The sequence below is a fragment of the Gadus morhua genome, chromosome 14 (assembly GCF_902167405.1).
Source record: "Gadus morhua chromosome 14, gadMor3.0, whole genome shotgun sequence".
In the NCBI taxonomy this organism is placed as follows: Eukaryota; Metazoa; Chordata; class Actinopteri; order Gadiformes; family Gadidae; genus Gadus; species Gadus morhua.
Window position 1 is genome coordinate 1439530 of NC_044061.1, and position 10542 is coordinate 1450071.

Consider the following 10542-nt stretch of genomic DNA (forward strand, 5'->3'; position numbering starts at 1 on the left):
CATTCTTTATCAACAGGTTGCTATTCTTAATTTGACTCTTAGACCAGATAAAGGATAGGGTGTTGATTATACATTGGCTTGCGTTGCCAATTTCATTCCCATATGTAATTGCCTATGTAAGTTCTTATCATTCATATAAAGTATGCAGCCTATTAACAGCGAGCAATTAGTAGGCTAGTCTATACTATGCATAGAATGTGATTACATTCTCATGTTGGACCAAAACCAGCCTTCTCCACATAATCCTATCCCTAACACATCAAGGCTGTATGATTGAAAGCCCCATGCTGCAGATGCAAAACGCTTTTGGTTTTTCTATCTAGATCCACATCTGAGGTCATAGTGTGAATCTAAGATGTCTGGGAGCCTTGATTTGAGGATGGAGAGCGGAGAGAGGGAACAATTAGCTTCTCCCCAGAATGAACCAACAGCCTCTGAGGGCCTCGGAAAGTTCCAGCGATCGAAGCCCACAATACTCGGACACTGGTTGCAGAATCTCATCTCTATATCTCTCTGCATTGAGATTGCCTCCAATGATGACGAGCCTCGTTTTCCAGTGAGGGAGAAGCCGCTCCACACCATCACACTGCCTCCACCAAGATGTTATTCTATCGGTGCAGCAATCAGCATAGCGTTCTCCGCATCTTCTCCACACTTTGACTCTACGATCCAACTGCCGTAGGCAGAATCCGGACTCTTGAACATGACGTTCCTCCACATGTTCAGGCTCCAGTGCACGTGTTGCCGACACCAGCGCACACGGGCCTGACGCTGAAGGGCAGTCATGGCAGGAGTCTGGCAGCCCTATGAGACCGGAGATTGGCTGCGTGTAGTCTGTTCCGGATTGTCTGGCCATATCGTCCTGCAAACCTTGACCGCAAATCTGTAGAAGACAGCCTACGGCACCTATGGGCTGACAGGGTGATTAAATGGTCTTCTTGGGACGCCCACTTCGCGGCCTGTCTTTGACATCCCCCGCTATATGGAACTTGGCCTTCAGTTTGGAGAGGGTACTATGGCTCACTCCAAATAATGCCGCAACTTGGTTTTGTGGAACAACAGCTTGAAGTTGCCCTATCGGGTAAACTGTGCATGCATTGCTGTAGGAATTACAGTGCAGTCTTCCTACAGCTCCTGGCGTTGCTGTTGGGCCACAAATTCTCATTCTCACGCAGTCTCACTCCTCTTCCTCTTCTTCTTCTCTCCGGCTGTTGACCCCGACCGCAAACGTTCATGTGCACTTGGGAAACAGCCGATTGGGAATCTAAAAGTTCTTCACAGCAGGGTATTTTTATCAGATAAGAAACAGTCAGAACTAAACAGAACTTAGTAGGATCAGTTTCAAGTTTTCAGGCCTTTATTTCTTTGATCCCTATCACCTACTATCCTTTTGCTTTTATTTATGATACCTACACAACGTTTAAAACGGAGCAAAGTCATGCCAATAGTAAAGTATTTGAAATGATGATTGATTCTTTTATATTGAGTAAAACGTTCATGATCCGCCATGTTCATGCGCGTCACTAGTAAACCATGCGTCACTAGTAAACCATACGTCACCAACTGGGCGTCTCTGTTTTTGGCCCGAGTTGCTGAACGGAAGTAGAATCATAACAGAGTCATGGGGTGTCGTTCACGCGAACTTTTCGACGTCGCAAATGTGTTTCCCCCATCATTTCCAGCGACGTGAATGCGCCACTAAAGCGGAAAAACCTGAACGAATTGTGGTGGAGGCAACAGAGGAAGAGCCATACTTACACCGTCTGTGGATCTAATTTAAACTGAATTCTGCGGTAACAACGAGGTTTAATTCTTTATCAACAGGTTGGTATTCTTAATTTGACTCTTAGACAAGACAAATGACAGCGTGTTACCATATGTAATTGTCTGTTCGTTTTTAACATTCATATGAAGTATGTAGCCTATTAACAACATTAAATTAGTAGACTAGTCTATACTATGCATAGTTTAAATACATTTATATCATGGTCTGGGGGAATACTCGATTCTGATTGGCTGCAGGGTGTACATTTACCCCTGATATATGGACACCCAGTGGCGGACTCAGACTGTTTGAAGGGCAGGGGCGAAAAAATAAAAAGGGCACATTCTGGACAACATGGGGCCCCACCAGCGGACACAGTGGCTTTTCTAACTTGATGGTGTTTTGTTCCCCCAACGGAGCCCTAAAGGCAGCGCTGCCTGGAAGGTCCTATACCCTAACCTTAGCAAGCGCTGCCTTGAAGGTCCCATTCGGGGCACTTGTTACATCTCCATGTAGCACTTAAAAGAATAGTTGGGCTCATAATTTAAACGGGGGGTCTGGGGGTCTTCCCCCCGAAAAAAAATTACTTCAAAGACACTGTTTCCCCTTATTCTAGTGACTTTATAAACACCAAAATGAGTTGTTCACATCATTGTGCACTTTCACATTTTAGCCAAAGAAAGGAGGATGCCTTACTGCTGTCATCTTTACTAACATTTAAGTAAAAATTAGACTGGAGAAAATTAAATTTGCCGCTAGCATACAGTCTTTGACCGCTGACAGCCAGCTACGGAAACATTTAAGGAGGTTTTCCTTCATGTTGAGGTGATAGCTGACCATTATCGTCTCTCTTGCATGAAATGACCTACACTTGGATGATCTTGAACGCTCAAAAAATGTATATACATTTTAAACGGATTATGCAAACTGAAAATTTTAAGTTTTTCTAAATTGGCATCTAATTGCGCTTTTCCACTATGGGTACTGACATACTCTTATTCCGCTTTTTGCTTCGTTATCCAGTGGAGATTTAAGTACCACTCGATGTAGCTGTTTGTCATGGCGACGCCACATGAAAGCAACGCCTCGCATTCCCCGTTCGTCAGCTACCAAAGAGAGGAACGTCTGCTCAATAGCAATAGCAAATAGCAATAGCTAACCACAACATGTTTTTTTTCGGTTTGCCATATTCTTGCTCCAGAGGGCACATCATCATCATCAGGGGAAACCTATAGGGCACTCATTAATTTTTGTTCACGTGTAAAGGGCAGCCAATAAGGCACTTTCTCTAATTTTCACCACCATAGATGGCACTTTGGCACACTTTTTCAACCATGGGGGCAACAGACGGGCGGAAGGGCACTAGAAGAGCACCAGACGGGCGGAAGAGCACTAGAAAGGCACTATATGGACCAGACGAGCAGAAGGGCACTATCAGGGTACTAGAAGGGCACTAGAAGGACCAGACGGGCAGAAGGGCACTATCAGGGTACTAGAAGGGCACTAGAAGGGCACTAGAAGGACCATACGGGCAGAAGGTCACTATCAGGGTACTAGAAGGGCACCAGACGGGCAGAAGGGGACTATCGGGGCACTAGAAGAACCAGACGGGCAGAAGGGGACTATCGGGGCACTAGACGGGCAGAAGGGCACTATCAGGGTACTAAAGGGGGCACCAAAAGGGCATCAGACGGGCAGAAGGGGACTATAAGGGCACTCACTAAGGCACGTCATTGAATTTTCCTCTAGTTTTCGACACTCTTGAAGGGCACTTTAGCGCGCTTTTTCAACCATTGAGCCACGAGGGGGGGCGGTCGCCCCCCCTGAGTCCGCCACTGTGGACACCTGTAGTTCCAGTCAAATTGTCTGTTCACTGTGTTCAGCAATCAATTTGCGGAGGTTCTAAAGGTACGGCCACACTGAACGCGTTACGCCCGTAACAAGCCTTATCTTTTGCTTGATCATTAATGTGTCACAAAAATGGTTCAACGCGCCTATACGCAGCTAGATGAGCCCGCCCAAAACGTATTTTCCCCCGCTACTTTTCTTTTGCTCGACAAACATGGCTGAGATAAATACCATCGCTGGGCTGTGTTTGCTGTGGGAGTTCGAGGAGAGTAGGAAACCCAAACGCTGCCGTGTTTGGGTGCATGATAGAACTTAAATCGGGCCCAGAAAAATCAAGCCCGACCCGGCCCGAGCCCGTGCACGTTCTGTCCGAGCCCCGCCCGGCCCGACACATTAACTGGAGACCGAGCCCGATTTCAACCTGACATTTTTTTAATACATGTTACTTTGTACACATTTGTTACTTAGGCCTACTTTGCTAAATCTATATGTAAGGGATAATGAATAGAACGCCAGTCATTATCAGGAAAATAAGCCCCGACAGGGCGAAAAGGACTTGCTCCGCGCGTATTTTACACGCGTTTTGATGTTCAAAACTGCGTTTTATACGCACGCTCTTGAAGGACTTCATTACGGCGTAAAAAGCTGCGCAGTTTTTGCGCATTACAGCGTAAAAAACAATTTTTTTCACATTTTACGGCGTTATGTAGGTGGAACGTGACATAACAAGGTCGTTTTCTGGCAGGGTTGGCTTGCCATACGTTGGTGCGTTGGGTGCGTTCTTTAGGTGCGTAAAACGCGCCCAACGCGCTGCTTGAGCGCATGTAACGCATCTACGCGCCTAAACCAATGGTTCCCTATGCAAAAATGCAGATTTTCTATGCCTCTAGCGCGTAACGCGTTCAGTGTGGCCGTACACAGGCCTCCGCGTCGTCCATTAATTCCTGATAATGGACCCCTCGTCAGGCATTATCCATTACTTGTTATGCGAGTATATGATTACATTCCCATGTTGGACCAAAACCAGCCTTTTCTACATAATCCTTACCAAAACACATCAAGGCTGTATGATTGAAAAGCCCCATGCTGCAGATGCAAAACGCTTTTGGTTTTTCTATCTAGATCCACATCTGAGGTCATAGTGTGAATCTAAGATGTCTGGGAGCCTTGATTTGAGGATGGAGAGCGGAGAGAGGGAACAATTGGCTTCTCCCCAGAATGAACCAACAGCCTCTGAGGGCTTCGGAAAGTTCCAGCGATTGAAGCCCACAATACTCGGAGTAAGAGATCTAACACACACACACACACACACACACACACACACACACACACACACACACACACACACACACACACACACACACACACACACACACACACACACACACACACACACAAAGATATTTGTAATCCAGTGATAATTATTGATTATAATAACATTGATTCTGTTGTCTCCCAACAGGCGATTGAAGTAACAATTGGGATCTTCATGGCACTGACCGCAATCACGTATCTGGCTGTCGATGTCGACCCTTACCTAACGGCAGTCCTCTTCTGGGGAATCCTCATCGTAAGTAACCTTTAGGTGAAGTCTCAATGCATTAAACTACAGCTGCTCCTTAATAGCCTATGCAATGTGTATGTGTCTATGCACTCTTTAGTAGCCTATATAATGTGTATGCGTCTGTTTAGTAGCCTATATAATGTGTATGTGCCTCTTTAGTAGCCTATATAATGCGTGTGTCTATGCACTCTTTAGTAGCCTATATAATGTGTATGTGTCTGTTTAGTAGCCTATATAATGTGAGTGTCTATGCATTCTTTAGTAGCCTATATAATGTGTATGTGTCTATGTAGCCTCACTCTTTGGTAGCCTATATAATAGTAAAAAGCCTTTTCCTATCTGTTTGGATCCTTTATATATTTTTGCATCATGAAGCAGCCTTCCTTTGCCCGCTTCATCGCAATATATTGGATCATTTTCTTATTGAAAAATCTGGATTGATGTACAATCTGCACCCAGTGTTGTGGTGAGTTTGGTCTCCCAGTGTTGGGGTGAGTTTGGTCTCCCAGTGTTGTGGTGAGTTTGGTCTCCCAGTGTTGTGGTGAGTTTGGTCTCCCAGTGTTGTGGTGAGTTTGGTCTCCCAGTGTTGTGGTGAGTTTGGTCTCCCAGTGTTGTGGTGAGTTTGGTCTCCCAGTGTTGTGGTGAGTTTGGTGAGAGTGGTGAGTCCAGCTCCACTAAGGAGCAGGTCAGGGTCAGTATAGTCTGGTCCTCTTGCCCTATGAAGCCGGCTGGCATGTGGCTGTAAAGCAGCTCCTGCTAGGAGTGGAGCAGAGCCACACATCCTGATTCACTGCTCAGTACTTCCTGTTTACCAGTGGAACCAAAGAGTTCTGGTGATGTTGTCCCCTACAGTACATCCCTGCTGGGGGTCTGACCATCGCTGCTGACAGGAAACCCACCAGGGCCAAGGTGAGCCAACAGCACTCAGACTCTTACTTTCTGTTGTATTCTTGCCAATTCTCATATGGTACGTTCTTCAGTACTGTGTTTGCATGCTAGAGGCCTCGTTGTGTTAAATCCTCAGCATTAACTCCATCTTCTTTGGGTGGGTTCAGTGGTAACTGTTGTCCCTGATGGTTTCAGGTGTGCGCTGCGTTGGGGATGAATGTGCTGGTGGCTCTCTCGACCGTCGCTGGAAGTCCTCTTCATGGCTTTGCTATTGTAATATTTGGGTTTGAAGAGTGCGTAACTCTGGTAAGAATGTTTAACTATTGTGTATTTTGCTAAGAAATGATATTCTATTTTTTGGGTTATTTTTATCGTCTCTATTTAATCCATGTTCATTTTCCACTAAAAAAACTATATAATGTAATATAATACAATAATCTTTTGCTTTTGTCACAGTGTCACAGTGAATTTGTCATGCTGGCAGCGTCCATCTTGCTGTTCATCATCTCCATAATCGTTGTTGCATCTGCAGTGTCTGCTCTGTGTTCCTCTAGAAAGGTAAGGCAGACATCTGCAGTGTCTGCTCTGTGTTCCTCTAGAAAGGCTGCTCTGGGTTCCTCTAGAAAGGCTGCTCTGTGTTCCTCTAGAAAGGCTGCTCTGGGTACCTCTAGAAAGGCTGCTCTGGGTTCCTCTAGAAAGGCTGCTCTGGGTACCTCTAGAAAGGCTGCTCTGGGTTCCTCTAGAAAGGCTGCTCTGTGTTCCTCTAGAATGGCTGCTCTGTGTGCCTCTAGAAAGGCTGCTCTGTGTTCCTCTAGAAAGGTAAGGGACACATCTGATAGTTGTTAGTCAATCGATCAACGGTCCACTGAAAGGACCCGCAGTGGTTGTGTCATTTTGGAAGCGGTTCTTTAAGTTTGATTCTGAGGTATTGCATTCATTGGGGTAATTGTTACATGAATCACCCTTACATTGCAAATTTAATATGTGAAGCAAGCTTTGTTTTGTACGGAGGTGGATCGACCGACTCTGTAAAGGAAGTCTAACCATGATCTGTGTGAATGAATAGATGATGAGCCAATAGCCAATAGGAGTCGTTCTGATGTTCTCCTCTGCTGTTGCCTCTCTGTTTCTGCGCCTCACTCTCTTCTCTCTTCTCTTTTTATTTCAGCCATCAAAAGAACACACAGTCATCTAAGAGGAACTTTTTGTTGGTTCTTTCAATCCCTATGTGAAAAAATATTATACTTCAACTACACTTTTGACAGGATGTACTAAGTACACTTTTAGTATGTAACTGTATTCTGTACTAATTTCGTCGCATTCAAGCATACCAAAATGTACTAAGGTATACCTTATGTCAGGGCTATTCAAATACAAATTCAGTTGGGCAAGTTTTTCTAAACAAGAAATTCAGTTGGGCCAGACATTTTCAGCAGCAAGTAATGACAAATTTTGGACCAACACAAAAATGTATTGAAAAACACAAACGTTTTATTAATTGTCATATCTGAAAAATTACATTGATACATCTTTGGTGAAATCTGACCAAGGCAAAACTCTGAAAACCAAATAGTGCACAATATTAGGCCTGTCAACAGCCAGTTTCCTTTTTGAAACAAAATAAATATTTGTCATATCTGACCAATAAGCAAAACACAAGGTGCATCGAAAACAAAATAGTGCCCATTTATCGGAGGTTTCCTTATTTAAATAAATAAAATAAACATTTCGGTCACATATTAAAACAAGAATATCCCCCTGGGATCAATATGCCAAAGTGGATGAAAAAAACAGAACTAGGCATATTAAAGCTTAGTAAACAAACCCAAAACAAGAAATATCTAAGTAGCTTAACACGCATGAATACTTTGTTGCACATTTAGTTACACATCCTTTTGTTGCTATGTATGCAACAGTTTCACTGCTGAGTTCTCAGTGGGAGATGTGACATCTTTTGTTCTGAATGAGAGCAGTGATTCTGGGCTCATAAGATGTCAATGCAATCCGAAGGCATTCGTGAAGTGTGTACTGTCAGACAGTGAGCAAAGAGAGCTTTTTTTTAAATTGATGTGTGAGAAGCTTGATTCACATGTGTATGTTGAGCCAAACATACTTAGCACGAGGACTGCTACTCTCTTGACGTTAGGGAACTGATGTTTGTTGACATCAGCCCATAACCTGGCAGGCCCGTTGGTGCGCAGCTCCTGTGCCATCGTTAAGGATGACCGCATGTCCACAAGTTTGGGAATGAATTTCCCCTCATCAATGGGAACGGCCACCTCCTTTGCTTTGGCGGATAAAGCCCCTTCTATTGTGACAGTGAACGGGTCTCTGGCAAAACACATCACCTCTGTTGGCAAAGCAAGTCCATCCAATCGACCAGCAAAGATTTATTTTAACCTCGCAACGAAATTTGTCATCACAGCGGTAATGCTTGCCGGGGATGAGATGCATTTGCAGAGCGTCGGCCAATGCAACATTCGGCCTGTGCTCGAGTCAGTCCCGAAAAGATCCAGTTTGGCTTGGGATGCGAGCATCTGTTCCACCAGTTCAATGACAGTTTTGTCCCTGCCTTGTAGTCACACATTTAAGTCATTCAGGTGTTTGAATATGTCACTGAGAAAGCTGACATCGCCAATGAAGTTGTCACCCAGCATTCGGTTCACGTCTGTTTCGGCCTTCTTATGCTTTCTGCTGCGGAGGAAGGCTGTGATTTCCTCTCCACAGAAACGCTCGAGCGCTCTGCCTTTGGACAGCCCCCTGACGTCGTTGTGCAAAAGCAGGTCATGGTGCTCAGCAGACATGTCTGACAGCAGCATGCGGAATAAGCGGTGTTGGAGCCTTGATGTGGAGCGGATACTACTACACTACACAACACTACTTTCCAACACGTGTGACGTGTAACTTCACATTCCCTGGCCATATGTTTGCCGTGATGTGACTGGATGGAAAGTAAGCACTTTTGTGAGAACCGCTCATTTAAACAACTTTAAACTCAACATCGCTATTGGGTCCCGAGCAAAACAACCGCCGAGTGTGAAGCCGTCGAGCTAATCGAAGGAGAGACAGACGGACATACAGAGAGATTCCTGCTATTGTAGTTTGATTATCTGTACCTTGGCTTCGACCTTTTCAGGCTCAAGCTGATCTCTGGCCTCCCCTTTTTCCCCCTTCCCAGTCAGGGTAGACTTGGCCAGGGTCTCTTTTCCAAACTCAATGTGGCCAGCTCCTCCTCAGTGTAACCTTGTGAAGGATTGTTGACAATAATGCACGCTGTATTTACACAATGTTTTTTTATAATATATATCTTATTTATATTTACAATTGTTGCATCTATTTGTGTTTGTTAAAAACACCTGCCAGAGTCCAATTCCTTGTATGTTGTTCATACTTGGCTAATAAAGCCGATTCCGATTCTGATTAACCCATCACATGAATGTAAAGTTTAAATATATTTACTATAGTAAATGAGTCTTGTTTCAACTTCTTCATGTTCGTGTGAGTGGCTGAATCTGCGTTGTGTATTTCTCTTAAGTAGAGGCGTGACCAAGGATCTCAGTCCGGACTCAGGAAATCCAACGTTAACCAATCCTCCAACTCCTCTTCCCAAGAGAATCAGAACAAAAGGGCCACGTAAATACAACTTTATCACAAAAAGGTTTGAAATCAAAGATATAAGACATACCTGAAGATAAATATAAAACAACAGCTTCCTTTCAGAATGTGCCCTTTAACAATCCTCCAACTCCTACACAAAGCACACAGAGGGGGAGGGGTACTAGCATGACTACACCAAGGTCAGGTGCATGCCAGCATGTCGTAATAAAATATAACGTTCTCCAAAACACTGCAATCTATGCATTGATATTTACATGACACTTCCATTAAACAATGTATAGTCAAAATAATTAATATAAATAATGGTAAACTATAAGATGGTTAAAGACTTGATCACAAAATGGGGGGAAATAAATGCACACACCACTTCCCAAGAGAATCAGAACCAAAGGGAAGAGGGCAGGGCGGGGGGACAGGAAACTTATGGGGTTCTCAGAGATGTGGGCGGGATTAGGGAAGGAGGTGGAGCTAAATCAAATAACTAAATCAAATAGAAAGGGGAACATAAGGCAGCTGGAAAGCTAAACTTTAAAACTGTAAAAGGCAATTTTGTGTAATTATAACTAAAGGTATATTACACCCTGTTACACTTGCTCTGTTAAGTTGTTAATTAACAATAGGCATGAACCAAAATTCTCTCTCTGAAGTTTGTTTATTAACTCAACGACCAGCGACCAGCTGGTCGGTTGACTCTGCGACCAGCATTGAGTTAGCATTGATTGGACACAGAGGTGGCGCATGTATACAATAGGTACCTATCCTATGAAATACCTTGACAGTAGTTCTTGAGTCATTTAGCACAATATTAAACAGCTTAAACCATCAGTCGTCTCTTTGATTATATTATATATAAGCCCTT

General features: G+C 44.1%; 1 protein-coding gene across 2 annotated transcripts; it reads left to right on the forward strand.

Moving 5' to 3' along the window:
- The first annotated feature begins 1588 nt into the window (after positions 1 to 1588).
- On the forward strand, positions 1589 to 10508 carry LOC115559202 (membrane-spanning 4-domains subfamily A member 4D). 2 transcript variants are annotated; one of them, XR_003979453.1, is made up of 7 exons: positions 1589 to 1824; positions 4736 to 4893; positions 5076 to 5183; positions 5993 to 6086; positions 6261 to 6371; positions 6522 to 6623; positions 7234 to 10508. XR_003979453.1 is itself a non-coding variant. In XM_030377978.1 (7 exons), exons 2-7 carry the CDS (start codon positions 4768 to 4770, stop codon positions 7258 to 7260), a joined length of 531 nt encoding a protein of 176 aa, XP_030233838.1. In that variant the 5' UTR covers positions 1589 to 1824; positions 4736 to 4767; the 3' UTR covers positions 7261 to 10508. The 2 variants fall into 2 exon arrangements, 1 of the variants encoding a protein (XP_030233838.1); XM_030377978.1 differs by having other exon boundaries at positions 6030 to 6086.
- Positions 10509 to 10542: the final 34 nt, after the last annotated feature.